Genomic DNA, 15600 nt, shown 5'->3' on the forward strand with positions numbered 1-15600 from the left:
GGCAAAATAACAACTTTTTAAGGTTTAAATCCAGTGATTAAGAAGTGTTTAAGCACAAAAAAGTATCAAAATAAATTTTAAAAATGTATTAAAAATACCACCGTACAGTAAACACGTTTTTCAACAAAATTTACGAAACCATTCGATTGCCCATTTCCACTGAACTGTCGTGCTGTCAAGGTGACAACTGTCACCCGAACGCCGGATCGGGCTGCTTCCGCTTTGAATAGTTCTTTTTCTGTCCCCCGTGGCATGGTGGACGTGCTTTATCCAAGCAGCCAGCAAAAATTGTGAAGATTCGGGAGTAAACTTGTGCTAAAATGGTAAGTGCATACGGTAAAAGATGCACCAACACTTCGGCTACAGGAATTGGCAGGATTTACCAGCGCTGGGATGAATGGCGAGCTGAAAATTGGTTGTGTGTTTGGCAATGGTGCCGGACTGCCACAGCCTGGTTGCCGGGAATGGAAGCGGTGCGGTGTGGTGATCGGGATTGAATCAGCATGATGATGTCGGGACCATTTTTGTGAGCGCCACAATCGAATGGATTTATGGATATAGAAAAGCGATGAACCGGACTGGTTCGATTAAGGGCGAAAAGGTGAAAAAGTTCAATATTTGTGTCGGACAGTTCGATGCACCGTAGCTGTCATCGTGCCTCGGGGTGAATTTGCCGGAAACGTGCGTGTTGATGAGCCCCGTTGTGCATGAAGATGTTGTTTATCGATGTTTGGTGTGAAACAAATGGATGTTTGGTGCCCGATTTGAGGTTATAAATTGTTAATTCCTGTACCGAAGAGTGTTGTTCCTTTGCCGAGAATGTGTATTGTTGATCGTTCATGTTTGACTCCGAGTTTTCTAACAACGCGGTTGCGCCTGTGTGTGCGCGTGTGTGTTTGTGTGCTTGTCTTTTCAGAGTTTGACGGCAGCGCGCCCTTTGGTCAGTGTGTACTCTGACAAAAATGAGGCGGTGAAGGATAAGGGAGTTGCCTTGCCGGCAATTTTCAAGGCCCCGATCCGTCCGGATGTGGTGAACGAGGTGTCGCAGCTGATGCGCCGCAACCGTCGCCAGGCGTACGCCGTGAGCGAGGCCGCCGGTCACCAGACGTCGGCCGAATCGTGGGGTACCGGTCGCGCTGTGGCCCGTATCCCGCGTGTCCGCGGCGGTGGTACCCACCGTTCCGGCCAGGGTGCGTACGGTAACATGTGCCGTGGTGGACGCATGTTCGCCCCGACCAAGCCGTGGCGCCGTTGGCACCGCAAGATCAACATCAACCTGAAGCGCTACGCTCTGGTTTCGGCCCTCGCTGCCAGCGGTGTCCCTGCCCTGGTGCAGTCGCGCGGTAAGTTTATCAAGTTTATCCGCTGTTGACATTGCCTCTTCGCATCTAATCTAATCTCGTGAGTGTTTGTGTGTTTCTCTCTCGTAGGTCATATCATCGACGGTATCTCTGAGCTGCCGCTGGTCGTGTCCGACGACATCCAGAAGTTCCAGAAGACCAAGCAGGCCGTCACCTTCCTGCGCCGCTCGAAGGTTTGGGCCGACGTGCAGAAGGTGTACAAGTCGCAGCGTCTGCGCGCCGGTCGCGGTAAGATGCGCAACCGTCGCCGTGTCCAGCGTCGCGGTCCGCTGATCATCTACGATCGGGATGAGGGTCTGCGCCGTGCGTTCCGTAACATTCCCGGCGTCGATACGATGCGGGTGAGCAAGATGAACCTGCTGAAGCTGGCCCCCGGCGGCCACGTCGGTCGGCTGTGCGTGTGGACCGAGTCGGCGTTCGCCAAGCTGGATGGTCTGTACGGCACCTGGGAGAAGCGATCGGTCGCGAAGAAGGGCTACAATCTGCCGACCCCGATCATGGCCAACACCGATCTGACCCGTCTGCTGAAGTCGGAGGAAATCCGTCGCGTGCTGCGAGCGCCGAGAAGGAAGGTGTACCGACACGTGCGCCGTCTGAACCCGCTCACCAACAAGGAGCAGATGCTGAAGCTGAACCCGTACGCCGCGGTCACGAAGCGCCGTGCCCAGCTGATGACGAAGCTGCGCAAGTGCGAGCGCCTGGTGGCGAAGGCGGAAGCCAAGAAGAAGCCACTGGATGCCAAGCACCGGGCGGTCGTGTTCGTGGAGAAGCAGACGCGCCGCCTGCAGAAGATGGAGAAGATCAAGGCGGCCCGCAAGGAGAAGGTGGACAAGAAGGTGGCCGATTTTAAGGCGTCCGGCAAGAAGCCGTCGCTGAAGAAGGTGCGCCCCGCCAAGGAAGCCGCGAAACCAGTAAAGAAAGCCGTTAAGAAGGTAGAGAAGAAGTAGAGAGTTGGGTAGGTGGTGGTGTGGTTTACGCTCTGGTAGGCTGTCCTCCTCCCAGGCATGCGTACTTTATTGGTATAACGTGTTCTAATTTCCATCGGCATAAATAAAACCGTAAAGCCCGATCAGTCCTAACAGCCTGTGGTGGAAAGAAAACATGTTCTTTTGCGTATCTTGTGTTTTATTGGTGACTGAAGTGGAAGGTGGATGGCTCGACGACGTCCACGAAAACTAGAAAGAAAGAATATATTATTCGATTTAGATCTAGCACTAACCAGGTGCTCTTACCGCTTTACGACCATGGTTGGTTTTAGAAGAGGCTGACGCCATCGTCATTGGACAATCATCATATAAAGCTTGAACCTATGGCGGCGCTCAACTCTCCTGGCGGCCAACCTTGAACGATCCCTCGTGTGATGCCATAGAAATGTCAAAATAACCTGTAGAACCCACCGGAGTCTCACGATCAAGATATCACGCTGTTCAATAGTTCAACCATAAAGATCCGATGTTGGTAAGGCTCGTCATTCCTAAAGTGACCTGGGATCCATTTCCTGAATCGCTCTCTTAAACACATGACTCGTATATCTCCGACTAGAGTAATTTTGTAACTAGAGTAGGTGAACGCACTTTTGAAGTCGTCCCACAATTCACCTATCTTGGGTCAAAGGTCAGCAACGAAAATATCATAGAAGCTGAGTTGCGCGCAAGGATGCTGGCTGCCAACCGGTCAATCTACAGCCTGAAAAATCAGTTCACCTCAAAGAACCTGTCGCGACGGACGAAGCTGGGACTATATAGTACCTATATAGTACGAGTACTCACATACGCCTCTGAGACATGGACACTGTCCAAATCTGACGAAACCCTCTTAGCCGCGTTCGAGAGGAAGATGCTCAGAAGGATACTTGGCCCCGTATGTGTGGAAGGACATTGGAGGTGCCGCTATAATGACGAGCTATACGAGATGTACGGCGACCTCACTGTCGTGTTGTACGCATGGAATCGGACGACCTAGCCCGTAAAGTCTTTATAGATCGTCCACAAGTACAGAGGAGGCGTGGTAGGCCCAAACTGAGGTGCTGCTGCTTTAATTTATTTCATGAGCATCCTGCTCAGTAATGCGTACAATATAGCAAAATGTTCAAAAAACATTCACAGAAACCCCAATTTTATGTCATTTTCACAATCGCTACGATTGTTTCCGAATTCGATCGAGTTTGGGAAAGTGGCTGAATGTTTTTACCCACATGGTAGCAATTTCCCTTCATTTAATTTGGAATTCACGTAACTTTGTCATTCATCATACAAAATCATTGACGAAAACCAATCTCTTTGGCGTCCAAAATGATTTGGGTTCAGGAAGAATTCGCTGAACGATAGCATTGATGCCAAATCCTGCTTCAGGTGGAAATTTTCGGTGCTTTCAACAATTTCGCAACGTTTAATTTATTTTTTGAATGCTTTTAGTATTCCATCTCACATATAGAGGCGCTGCTGTACGGATTTCCACAACTGTCAAACTTTGTTTGTTTACCAAACGCTCGACCACCAAAAAAGATACCGATTTCTCCTGATCATCACTGCAATTTGTATCTCGTTTAAATTAAGGAATTTCTTCTGGAATGGACATACTCAAGGCAGAGATTGCAAGAAAACGGAAGCTGCTAGAGGAGAAAAAGCTCGTTGTAAGTATGCCCTGTTGCTAAACGCCTCTAATCCTTGACCGAAATTAGCCACCATCGTTTTCCCTTCGTTTGCAGGGCGACAATAAGAAATATTTCAAGCGCGGTGAACTGCTAGCCCAAGAAGAGGAGGAATATCTGGAAAAAAGCGGCCTTAACAAACCGGACGGCGCAACAAGCAATGGGTCCGCCAAAAGTGACGGTCAGGCCACGGTTGGGGATGGGCAAAAGTATGACTTCAAGAAGCTGCCCCGCTCGGAGGTGATCCGGAAGCTGCGCGAACGCGGTGAACCCATCCTGCTGTTCGGCGAAACGGAAGCAGAATCATGCCTTCGGCTACATCAGCTGGAAATATCGACGCCGGAGATTAACCGTGGCTTCCGGAACGATTTCCAGGAAGCGATGGAACAGGTGGACGAAGAATATCTGAACGAAATTCTTACCTCCAATGGGCAGGCGCCGGGCATGGGGAAAGCGAAAACGTCCGACGAAGACTACGCCATCGACGATAGCGTAACGTACGAATCGATACAGGAAATGGCGGTACGGCTCGGGCGCAGCGGGAAGGACCACGACTGCCACGTGATCATGACGCTGATACAGTTCCTGCTCAAGATGTGGAACGATCAGCTTAGCTCGGTGACGGTGGCAGAGCGCATGGCTACCAAGGGGAAGATAGCGCGGGCCACGTTCGAGCAGACGCGCCTATACCTGAAGCCGCTGCTGCGCAAGCTAAAGAACAAAACGATACCGGAAGACATTCTCGACAGCTTGACGGACATCACGAAGAGCCTGCTGAAGCGGGATTACATTCACGCGAGCGACGCGTACCTGACGATGGCGATCGGCAACGCACCGTGGCCGATCGGTGTGACGATGGTGGGTATTCATGCGCGTACCGGGCGGGAAAAGATTTTTTCCAAGAACGTGGCCCACGTGATGAACGACGAGACGCAGCGCAAGTACATCCAGGGGCTGAAGCGGCTGATGACAAAGATGCAGGAATACTTCCCGACCGATCCGTCGCGGTGTGTGGAGTACGTGAGCAAAAAGGATCGACAGGATTAGGGCGGGGTACCGAGGAGTGCAGGTGTGTGGGATCTTTTTTTTACTGTTTTAAGCCAGCTAGATTAAGGTAATGAAATAAATTTAATGACAAACTAACGAAATGTTTTAACCATATCAGAAAAAAAGGATCTATTTATTTGTCTTTATATTGATGAATATGATAAAAACAATGGCATGGTATGAGTTATACTCAAACAAAGCATTCTAAGAAAGCTCTGCAGCCCGTTTAGTGGCACTCTCGACCGCATTCATGACCGTGCCTCGCATCGAACCTTGCTCGAGCGCATGTACCCCGTGTATCGTTGCACCGCCGGGCGAGCACACCTCGTCCTTCAGTACGGCGGGATGCTTACCCGTGTCCAGTACCGTCTTGGCCGCACCCATCACCGTCTGGGCGGCCAGCTGCAGCGCCATGTCACGCGGAATGCCCTGCTTAACGCCACCGTCCGCCAGCGCTTCGATAAACTCGTACACATACGCCGGACCACAGCCGGCCAGCCCGGTAGCGGCGTTCATCTTACTTTCCTCCACCTCGTGCACAACGCCTAGCGCCGCAAACATGGTGTGCATATCGCGGTACAGTGGCGGGACAGGATGGTCCGATCCCGTGCGACAGTACACCGTACAGCCAACACCGACCTGCATCGGAGTGTTGGGCATGGCACGGGCTATCAAGCATGGCTGAAACATCGCCAGCCCCTGCTCCAGTCGACCAAGCGTAACGCCGGCCATTATAGAAACGTACAGCTTCTGGTTGGATTCATCTGTTTTAAACGTTTGCTTCAACTTTGCCAAGTCTTTCAACACGTGGTCGAACATCTGTGGCTTTACGCAGATGAAAACGACGTCCGATTGCAGGATGACTTCCGCGTTGTCAATGGTCGTTCGCGTTACCCCAAGCGGGGCCCAGCGTGCCTGCAGATTTTCCAGCCGTGTGGCGGACACAGTAATCTGATCCGGTTGCAGCACTCCTGTTTTGTGATGGGACGGAATGAATGAAACACATTCAAACAATTAAATCTGCGACATGCCATACCTTTGCTCAACAATCCGGACGCGATGGCGTATGCCATATTACCGCCACCAATGAAACCGACCGCTTTGCACTTTTGTAGTGCAGCAGAGGACGACATTTTGCCTGGCCGGAATTAGTTCCGTGGAAATCGGTTCCAAATTGATTGTGGTCGGTTTTCGATTCACCTACACGCGCAACTTCAGGGCCAGGGGCGCGACAATGTTGACGATAAACAATCAACACACACGCGTCGCGCTTGTATATCAACGCGACAAGTGTTTTCGTATCGGGAGGTTATCTAACAAACGCGACGCGCACTTTTCCGCCGACGAAAGATAATCTTTGCCTTCGTTTTTTTTTGCTGTCTGGCTACGTTTGCCGTCCCCGCGACCCACGAGCGCTATGACAAGAGGGGATTTGTTTGGATACACTTGTTGTTATTGTTCTGTCAACATCGAAACAATGGGTGGTTAGCATGGTCATTGGAGTTTAAAAAGTAATTTAAAATTACTATTAAAACTAATTTAAATGTAAATTAATGTTGATTTGCCAACGCATTATAGTTTGAAAGGCAATAAATGTATTTTTTCCAATATTTTCATTCTATTTACAGCAGTTAAAAAAGACAACCAGCAATCAGGCAACCGCAGCTACTAATCGCAGCACACAGGTAAACGCGCATCGTCCATCGAAATGGCCGGCCGACTCTCCACCGCCGATGCGGACAGGGAAATTCACCGTTTCGTGACACGTGAACAGATCGATCAGCTGCACGAGCAGTTCCGGGCTCGCAACAATCGGCTCACGCTCGACGAGCTGCGCGAATTGTTGGCCGAGCTCGGGCTCTTCTACACCGAGGACGAGTACCGCACGCTGTGCCTGCAGATCAACACCGACCACGACCGGTACTGCCAGTGGGACGAGCTGCTGAGCTACCTCATCCTCGGCTTCCAGGACGATGATCCGCACGCGGTGAAGCAATCGCTCGATCCACCGATCGCCGGCGATCTGTGTGTGAAGCTGCGCCGCCAGGTGTACAACATCGTGAAGGTGGACTTCTGTCCGATGGTGTACTACGTAAGTGTTCGGTGGGGGCGCTCGATGAGAGTGCTGTTGCTCATTCGCTTTCTTTCTTTCTCTCACGGGAACCCCACAGGATGGCAGCATCAGCTGGTCGCAAGGACACTGGATCACCACGTCCCGCGAGGGGGTGATACAGTATTGGACAGAAGACTGGAAACCCGCCCTGACGGCACGGTCTGTTCCGTCCAGCTTGAAGCGCTCGAAAACCTGGGTGCTCGATACGGTCCCACTGCCCGATCTGAGCATGTTCTGCGTGACCGGGCTCGAGACGGAGCTGCGGCTGTACAATGTGGTTGCGGCGTGCTTCACGCTCAAGCTGGTCATCGAACGGCTGCCCCAGCCGATCAGCGCGATGGCCTATCGGTTTGGTCGTGATGAGCCGAGCCGTCTGCTCACCGGTGACTACACCGGTCACATCCGGATGTTTGTGTTTCACCCGGAACGCAAGGTAACGACTTCCGGCGAGTCGACGGTTACGCACGTATCGCTGCAGGACGTGCTGCACGGAGCGTACCCGCCGGTGGAATGTGTTGACTATGGACAGCTTCTGCCCGACATCGTGCGTGCGGTGCAGTTCGTGGAAAGTGTCGGAAACGTGGCCGAGCTGTTTATTGCGTGTGCGGAAGAGAATCCGCTACTGTCCTCTGCCCGTGGTCGGCCACGGCCGGCCATGGTCATACATTCGCTGGACCTGCCGGCAATACGCAGGATCAAGTTTTGTGTACCGCGTGGTGTGACCTGCTTCGCGTTCGAACCCTCCAACGAGCTGCTTGTCTCCGGCGGCCCAGACTGTGACCTGCGACTGTGGGACATTCACCGGCCGGAGAAACCGTCGGTCGTACTGGTCGGGCACACGTCGAGCATCACGTTTCTGTTCCTGCAGGACGCCGGCGAGAAGATTTACAGCCTCGATCAGCGGAAAATCATCAAGGTGTGGGACGTGCGCAACCGGGTGCTGCTGCAGACGTTTGGCCAGTTTTCGACCGTGCTCGTGAAGGGCGTGCCGGCCTGCGCGTACTACAACAAGCGCGCCCGGGAGCTGGTGGTCGCCAGCAACAAGCTGTTCGTGACGGCCTGCTGTCCCGAGATTGCGCTCGACCGCACGGACGGCGAAAGCCACACCAAGCCCGTCTCGGTGCTGCTGTACAACGGGCTGTACCGGCTGGTCGTTAGCTGCGGCTTCGACAGCTTCATCATCGTGTGGGACCATCGGGTCAATCGCAAGATGACCATCATCACCGAGGCGCACACCCAGATCCGGAACGGGGTGCTGGAACCGGTCGAGATAACGGCCGCCTGCTTCGACGGCAAGGAGCAGATGCTGCTGACGGGTGCGCGCAACGGTTCGCTCAAGATTTGGAACATCGGCGGGCGCACGTGCATGCGCACGATCCAGATCGAGGAGGACTGCGAGGTGACGGGCGTGTTCTGGCAGGCGAACCGCATCCTGGCGATGGGCTGGAACCATCGGGTGGTGGAGTTCGCGGCGTTCGCCGAGCAGGACGAGTACCCGCGGGGGCTCCAGTGGCGCAAGCAGCACTCGGACGACATTCTTTGCGCGGCCGTTAGCGGCTCGGAGCCGGGCGTGATGGCCACCTGCAGCTATGCGGGTGAGCTCGTGTTTTGGATGCTGGAAACGGGCCAACCGTACCGGCGGTACGATGCGACCAATCCCCGCACCCGCCTACCGATCTCGTTCCGGGAGGGGCGGGCCGATTTGATGAAGCCGCGCAAGCTGACACCCCGCCGGTCACTGTTTCAAATGCCGCCGGGGCAGCTGGCGCACCGCCGCCTGACCCGCATCCTGATGCCGTCCGGGCTGGAGCAGATGCGGCAGCTCTCGATACAGGCGCTGCTGTTTCTGGCCATGCGCAAGATGCTGCCCGACCGTGGCACGCTGTTCGGTTCGCTCGACAATGGCATGGTGCAGGTGTGGTCCCACCACCCGGACGGTGGCTTCAAGGGCCAGTTCAATGGCATTCATATGGCGGGCGATCGGATCATTACGCTGGCAACGGATAAGGCGAACCGGTTCCTGTTCACCGGTACGGCGCTCGGGTACGTGAAAACGTGGTACATCGAGAATTGCTGGTAAGTGTACAAGTCGGGTTTAATTTTTATTTTGTTTTTGTTTACTTACACTTTTTTTAAACAAACTCATTTTTTTATGAGTGATTCACTCACTTTTTTTTAAACAAACTCACTTTTTTATGAGTGATTCACTCACTTTTTTTAAACAAACTCACTTTTTTATGAGTGATTCACTCACTTTTTTAAACATACTCACTTTTTTATGAGTGATCCACTCACTTTTTTTAAACAAACTCGCTTTTTTATGAGTGATTCACTCACTTTTTTAAACAAACTCACTTTTTTATGAGTGATCCACTCACTTTTTTTAAACAAACTAACTTTTTTATGAGTGATCCACTCACTTTTTATAAACAAACTCACTTTTTTATGAGTGATCCACTCACTTTTTTTAAACAAACTCACTTTTTTATGAGTGATTCACTCACTTTTTTTAAACAAACTCACTTTTTTATGAGTGATCCACTCACTTTTTTTAAACAAACTCACTTTTTTATGAGTGATTCACTCACTTTTTTATGAGTGATTCACTCACTTTTTTTAAACAAACTCACTTTTTTATGAGTGATCCACTCACTTTTTTTAAACAAACTCACTTTTTTATGAGAGATTCACTCACTTTTTTTAAACAAACTCACTTTTTTATGAGTGATCCACTCACTTTTTTTTAAACAAACTCACTTTTTTATGAGTGATTCACTCACTTTTTTTAAACAAACTCACTTTTTTATGAGTGATTCACTCACTTTTTTTAAACAAACTCACTTTTTTATGAGTGATCTACTCACTTTTTTTAAACAAACTCACTTTTTTATGAGTGATCCACTCACTTTTTTTAAACAAACTCACTTTTTTATGAGTGATTCACTCTCTTTTTTAAACAAACTCACTTTTTATGAGTGATCCACTCACTTTTTTTAAACAAACTCACTTTTTTATGAGTGATTCACTCACTTTTTTTAAACAAATTTGCTTTTTTATGAGTGTTGCTACGTGTGTAGCACTCGATTAAGTGAGTCGCAAACGGTAAAGATAATTTTACAAACTGTTGTTTATTCACGCAGATTTCAAGCAAATTTCAAGCAGTTTTAAAATTGGTGCTTTCTTTCCGTGATCTAATTTGCAACTAGCCGCGTTTCGCGATGGCGCCCTGTTCTAGATCAGCTGTTTGGCAATGAACTTGGTTGACCCTTTTAGTGACCGCTGTCGAACTTTATCCTAATTGGCCCTAATCTTGGTCATATATCTGTCTCATATTTTTATCCTATTCTGGGAGAACTAGTTGTCGCACAAGCTAACCCTGTCGTCCCTTTCTATGTATTTAGTACGCCATCTGACGGGTAAAGTGTTAGTTAGGTCGATCTGCTGTTAACAGATCGATGTTTACAAATATTACTTCTGTCTAGAACGCATGTGGTCTATATCGTGCCAACAATGAGTGATTCACTCACTTTTTTTTAAACAAACTCACTTTTTTATGAGTGATCCACTCACTTTTTTTAAACAAACTCACTTTTTTATGAGTGATCCACTCACTTTTTTTAAACAAACTCACTTTTTTATGAGTGAACCACTCACTTTTTTTTAAACAAACTCACTTTTTTATGAGTGATTCACTCACTTTTTTTAAAACAAACTCACTTTTTTATGAGTGATCCACTCACTTTTTTTAAACAAATTTGCTTTTTTATGAGTGATTCACTCACTTTTTTCAAACAAACTCACTTTTTTATGAGTGATCCACTCACTTTTGTTAAACAAACTCACTTTTTATGAGTGATTCACTCACTTTTTAAAAAAAAAACTCACTTTTTTATGAGTTGAAAAAGTGAGTTCTTAGAGTTCATATAATGTAAGAAAGTGAGTTTTTTGAGTTTATTGAGTTTGAAAAAGTGAGTTTTTTTAGTTTTTTGAATTTTAAAAAGTGAGTTTTTAGAGTTCATATAATGTAAGAAAGTGAGTTTTTTGAGTTTTTTGAGTTTGAAAAAGTGAGTTTTTTGAGTTTTTTGAGTTTGAAAAAGTGAGTTTTTGGAGTTCATATAATGTAAGAAAGTGAGTTTTTTGAGTTTGAAAAAGTGAGTTTTTTGAGTTTTTTGAGTTTGAAAAAGTGAGTTTTTTGAGTTTATTGAGTTTGAAAAAGTGAGTTTTTTGAGTTTATTGAGTTTGAAAAAGTGAGATTTTTGAGTCTTTTGAGTTTGAAAAAGTGAGTTTTTTGAGTTTTTTGAGTTTGAAAAAGTGAGTTTTTTGAGTTTTTTGAGTTTGAAAAAGTGAGTTTTTTGAGTTTATTGAGTTTGAAAAAGTGAGTTTTTTGAGTTTTTTGAGTTTGAAAAAGTGAGTTTTTTGAGTTTATTGAGTTTGAAAAAGTGAGTTTTTGAGTTTGAAAAAGTGAGTTTTTTGAGTTTATTGAGTTTGAAAAAGTGAGTTTTTTGAGTTTTTGAGTTTGAAAAAGTGAGTTTTTTGAGTTTTTTGAGTTTGAAAAAGTGAGTTTTTTGAGTTTTTTGAGTTTGAAAAAGTGAGTTTTTTGAGTTTATTGAGTTTGAAAAAGTGAGTTTTTTGAGTTTATTGAGTTTGAAAAAGTGAGTTTTTTGAGTTTTTTGAGTTTGAAAAAGTGAGTTTTTTGAGTTTTTTGAGTTTGAAAAAGTGAGTTTTTGAGTTTGAAAAAGTGAGTTTTTTGAGTTTATTGAGTTTGAAAAAGTGAGTTTTTTGAGTTTTTTGAGTTTGAAAAAGTGAGTTTTTTTGAGTTTTTTGAGTTTGAAAAAGTGAGTTTTTGAGTTTGAAAAAGTGAGTTTTTTGAGTTTTTTGAGTTTGAAAAAGTGAGTTTTTTGAGTTTTTTGAATTTGAAAAAGTGAGTTTTTTGAGTTTTTCAGTTTGAAAAAGTGAGTTTTTTGAGTTTTTTGAGTTTGAAAAAGTGAGTTTTTTGAGTTTTTTGAGTTTGAAAAAGTGAGTTTTTTGAGTTTTTTGAGTTTGAAAAAGTGAGTTTTTGAGTTTTGAAAAGTGAGTTTTTTGAGTTTATTGAGTTTGAAAAAGTGAGTTTTTTGAGTTTTTTGAGTTTGAAAAAGTGAGTTTTTTGAGTTTTTGAGTTTAAAAAAGTGAGTTTTTTGAGTTTTTTGAGTTTGAAAAAATGAATTTTTTGAGTTTTTTGAGTTTGAAAAAGTGAGTTTTTGAGTTTGAAAAAGTGAGTTTTTTGAGTTTGAAAAAGTGAGTTTTTTGAGTTTATTGAGTTTGAAAAAGTGAGTTTTTTGAGTTTTTTGAGTTTGAAAAAGTGAGTTTTTTGAGTTTTTTGAGTTTGAAAAAGTGAGTTTTTTGAGTTTTTTGAGTTTGAAAAAGTGAGTTTTTGAGTTTGAAAAAGTGAGTTTTTTGAGTTTATTGAGTTTGAAAAAGTGAGTTTTTTGAGTTTTTGAGTTTGAAAAAGTGAGTTTATTGAGTTTATTGAGTTTGAAAAAGTGAGTTTTTTGAGTTTTTTGAGTTTGGAAAAGTGAGTTTTTTGAGTTTTTGAGTTTGAAAAAGTGAGTTTTTTGAGTTTTTTGAGTTTGAAAAAGTGAGTTTTTTGAGTTTAATGAGTTTGAAAAAGTGAGTTTTTTGAGTTTTTTGAGTTTGAAAAAGTGAGTTTTTTGAGTTTTTGAGTTTGAAAAAGTGAGTTTTTTGAGTTTTTTGAGTTTGAAAAAATGAATTTTTTGAGTTTTTTGAGTTTGAAAAAGTGAGTTTTTTGAGTCTTTTGAGTTTGAAAAAGTGAGTTTTTTGAGTTTTTTGAGTTTGAAAAAGTGAGTTTTTTGAGTTTTTTGAGTTTGAAAAAGTGATTTTTTGAGTTTGAAAAAGTGAGTTTTTTGAGTTTATTGAGTTTGAAAAAGTGAGTTTTTTGAGTTTTTGAGTTTGAAAAAGTGAGTTTTTTGAGTTTTTTGAGTTTATTGAGTTTGAAAAAGTGAGTTTTTTGAGTTTATTGAGTTTGAAAAAGTGAGTTTTTTGAGTTTTTTGAGTTTGAAAAAGTGAGTTTTTTGAGTTTTTTGAGTTTGAAAAAGTGAGTTTTTTGAGTTTATTGAGTTTGAAAAAGTGAGTTTTTTGAGTTTGAAAAAGTGAGTTTATTGAGTTTGAAAAAGTGAGTTTTTTGAGTTTATTGAGTTTGAAACTGTGAGTTTTTTGAGTTTGAAAAAGTGAGTTTTTTGAGTTTTTTGAGTTTGAAAAAGTAAGTTTTTTGAGTTTTTGAGTTTAAAAAAGTGAGTTTTTTGAGTTTATTGAGTTTGAAAAAGTGAGTTTTTTGAGTTTATTGAGTTTGAAAAAGTGAGTTTTTTGAGTTTTTTGAGTTTGAAAAAGTGAGTTTTTTGAGTTTATTGAGTTTGAAAAAGTGAGTTTTTTGAGTTTTTGAGTTTGAAAAAGTGAGTTTTTTGAGTCTTTTGAGTTTGAAAAAGTGAGTTTTTTGAGTTTTTTGAGTTTGAAAAAGTGAGTTTTTTGAGTTTTTTGAGTTTGAAAAAGTGAGTTTTTGAGTTTGAAAAAGTGAGTTTTTTGAGTTTATTGAGTTTGAAAAAGTAAGTTTTTTGAGTTTTTGAGTTTAAAAAAGTGAGTTTTTTGAGTTTTTTGAGTTTGAAAAAGTGAGTTTTTGAGTTTGAAAAAGTGAGTTTTTGAGTTTGAAAAAGTGAGTTTTTTGAGTTTTTTGAGTTTGAAAAAGTGAGTTTTTTTGAGTTTTTTGAGTTTGAAAAAGTGAGTTTTTTGAGTTTATTGAGTTTGAAAAAGTGAGTTTTTTGAGTTTGAAAAAGTGAGTTTTTGAGTTTGAAAAAGTGAGTTTTTTGAGTTTTTTGAGTTTGAAAATGTGAGTTTTTTGAGTTTTTTGAGTTTGAAAAAAGTGAGTTTTTTGAGTTTTTTGAGTTTGAAAAAGTAAGTTTTTTGAGTTTTTGAGTTTAAAAAAGTGAGTTTTTTGAGTTTATTGAGTTTGAAAAAGTGAGTTTTTTGAGTTTATTGAGTTTGAAAAAGTGAGTTTTTTGAGTTTTTTGAGTTTGAAAAAGTGAGTTTTTTGAGTTTATTGAGTTTGAAAAAGTGAGTTTTTTGAGTTTTTTGAGTTTGAAAAAGTGAGTTTTTGAGTTTGAAAAAGTGAGTTTTTTGAGTTTATTGAGTTTGAAAAAGTGAGTTTTTTGAGTTTTTGAGTTTGAAAAAGTGAGTTTATTGAGTTTATTGAGTTTGAAAAAGTGAGTTTTTTGAGTTTTTTGAGTTTGAAAAAGTGAGTTTTTTGAGTTTTTGAGTTTGAAAAAGTGAGTTTTTTGAGTTTTTTGAGTTTGAAAAAGTGAGTTTTTTGAGTTTATTGAGTTTGAAAAAGTGAGTTTTTTGAGTTTTTTGAGTTTGAAAAAGTGAGTTTTTTGAGTTTTTGAGTTTGAAAAAGTGAGTTTTTTGAGTTTTTTGAGTTTGAAAAAATGAATTTTTTGAGTTTATTGAGTTTGAAAAAGTGAGTTTTTTGAGTTTATTGAGTTTGAAAAAGTGAGTTTTTTGAGTTTGAAAAAGTGAGTTTATTGAGTTTGAAAAAGTGAGTTTTTTGAGTTTATTGAGTTTGAAAATGTGAGTTTTTTGAGTTTGAAAAAGTGAGTTTTTTGAGTTTTTTGAGTTTGAAAAAGTAAGTTTTTTGAGTTTTTGAGTTTAAAAAAGTGAGTTTTTTGAGTTTATTGAGTTTGAAAAAGTGAGTTTTTTGAGTTTATTGAGTTTGAAAAAGTGAGTTTTTTGAGTTTTTTGAGTTTGAAAAAGTGAGTTTTTTGAGTTATTTGAGTTTGAAAAAGTGAGTTTTTTGAGTTTTTTGAGTTTGAAAAAGTGAGTTTTTGAGTTTGAAAAAGTGAGTTTTTTGAGTTTATTGAGTTTGAAAAAGTGAGTTTTTTGAGTTTTTGAGTTTGAAAAAGTGAGTTTATTGAGTTTATTGAGTTTGAAAAAGTGAGTTTTTTGAGTTTTTTGAGTTTGAAAAAGTGAGTTTTTTGAGTTTTTGAGTTTGAAAAAGTGAGTTTTTTGAGTTTTTTGAGTTTGAAAAAGTGAGTTTTTTGAGTTTTTTGTGTTTGAAAAAGTGAGTTTTTTGAGTTTTTTGAGTTTGAAAAAGTGAGTTTTTGAGTTTTGAAAAGTGAGTTTTTTGAGTTTATTGAGTTTGAAAAAGTGAGTTTTTTGAGTTTTTTGAGTTTGAAAAAGTGAGTTTTTTGAGTTTTTGAGTTTAAAAAAGTGAGTTTTTTGAGTTTTTTGAGTTTGAAAAAATGAATTTTTTGAGTTTTTTGAGTTTGAAAAAGTGAGTTTTTGAGTTTGAAAAAGTGAGTTTTTTGAGTTTGAAAAAGTGAGTTTTTTGAGTTTTTTGAGTTTGAAAAAGTGAGTTTTTTGAGTTTATTGAGTTTGAAAAAGTG

At 42.5% G+C, this 15600-nt stretch overlaps 4 protein-coding genes across 5 annotated transcripts in view; 3 read left to right on the forward strand and 1 right to left on the reverse strand.

Moving 5' to 3' along the window:
- The first annotated feature begins 149 nt into the window (after positions 1-149).
- On the forward strand, positions 150-2461 carry LOC1273663 (large ribosomal subunit protein uL4). Its single transcript, XM_312665.6, has 3 exons — positions 150-323; positions 917-1343; positions 1431-2461. The coding sequence occupies exons 1-3, from the start codon at positions 321-323 to the stop codon at positions 2306-2308; spliced, it is 1308 nt and encodes a 435-aa protein (XP_312665.4). The 5' UTR covers positions 150-320; the 3' UTR covers positions 2309-2461.
- A 1361-nt stretch (positions 2462-3822) lies between these two features.
- Positions 3823-5069, forward strand: LOC1273662 (pre-mRNA-splicing factor 18). Its single transcript, XM_312664.4, has 2 exons — positions 3823-3993; positions 4069-5069. The coding sequence occupies exons 1-2, from the start codon at positions 3931-3933 to the stop codon at positions 5056-5058; spliced, it is 1053 nt and encodes a 350-aa protein (XP_312664.3). The 5' UTR covers positions 3823-3930; the 3' UTR covers positions 5059-5069.
- Positions 5070-5161: 92 nt separating this feature from the next.
- LOC1273661 (uncharacterized) lies at positions 5162-6619 on the reverse strand. Its single transcript, XM_312663.6, has 2 exons — positions 6095-6619; positions 5162-6029 (listed from the first exon to the last, which is right to left on the reverse strand). Exons 1-2 carry the CDS (start codon positions 6189-6191, stop codon positions 5263-5265), a joined length of 864 nt encoding a protein of 287 aa, XP_312663.4. The 5' UTR covers positions 6192-6619; the 3' UTR covers positions 5162-5262.
- A 147-nt stretch (positions 6620-6766) lies between these two features.
- Positions 6767-15600, forward strand: part of LOC3290597 (WD repeat-containing protein on Y chromosome) — a 94639-nt gene continuing 85805 nt past the window's right edge. For both annotated transcript variants that reach the window (XM_061648033.1, XM_563902.5), the window contains exons 1-2: positions 6767-7150; positions 7230-9247. In XM_061648033.1, coding sequence (XP_061504017.1) covers positions 6767-7150; positions 7230-9247 — 2402 coding nt within the window. The remainder of the gene's footprint in view (positions 7151-7229; positions 9248-15600) is intronic.

Source organism: Anopheles gambiae, chromosome 2 (genome assembly GCF_943734735.2).
Source record: "Anopheles gambiae chromosome 2, idAnoGambNW_F1_1, whole genome shotgun sequence".
In the NCBI taxonomy this organism is placed as follows: domain Eukaryota; kingdom Metazoa; phylum Arthropoda; class Insecta; order Diptera; family Culicidae; genus Anopheles; species Anopheles gambiae.

Excerpts from the sequence above, each read along its gene's own strand:
- LOC1273662 (XM_312664.4), top strand. The coding sequence starts at position 3,931 with ATGGACATACTCAAGGCAGAGATTGCAAGAAAACGGAAGCTGCTAGAG. Across the intron at positions 3,994-4,068 it reads TAGAGGAGAAAAAGCTCGTT|GGCGACAATAAGAAATATTT; the intron begins GTAAGTATGCCC and ends CTTCGTTTGCAG.
- LOC1273661 (XM_312663.6), bottom strand. The coding sequence starts at position 6,191 with ATGTCGTCCTCTGCTGCACTACAAAAGTGCAAAGCGGTCGGTTTCATT. Across the intron at positions 6,030-6,094 it reads GTCCGGATTGTTGAGCAAAG|GAGTGCTGCAACCGGATCAG; the intron begins GTATGGCATGTC and ends ATCACAAAACAG.
- LOC1273663 (XM_312665.6), top strand. Across the intron at positions 1,344-1,430 it reads TGCCCTGGTGCAGTCGCGCG|GTCATATCATCGACGGTATC; the intron begins GTAAGTTTATCA and ends TCTCTCTCGTAG.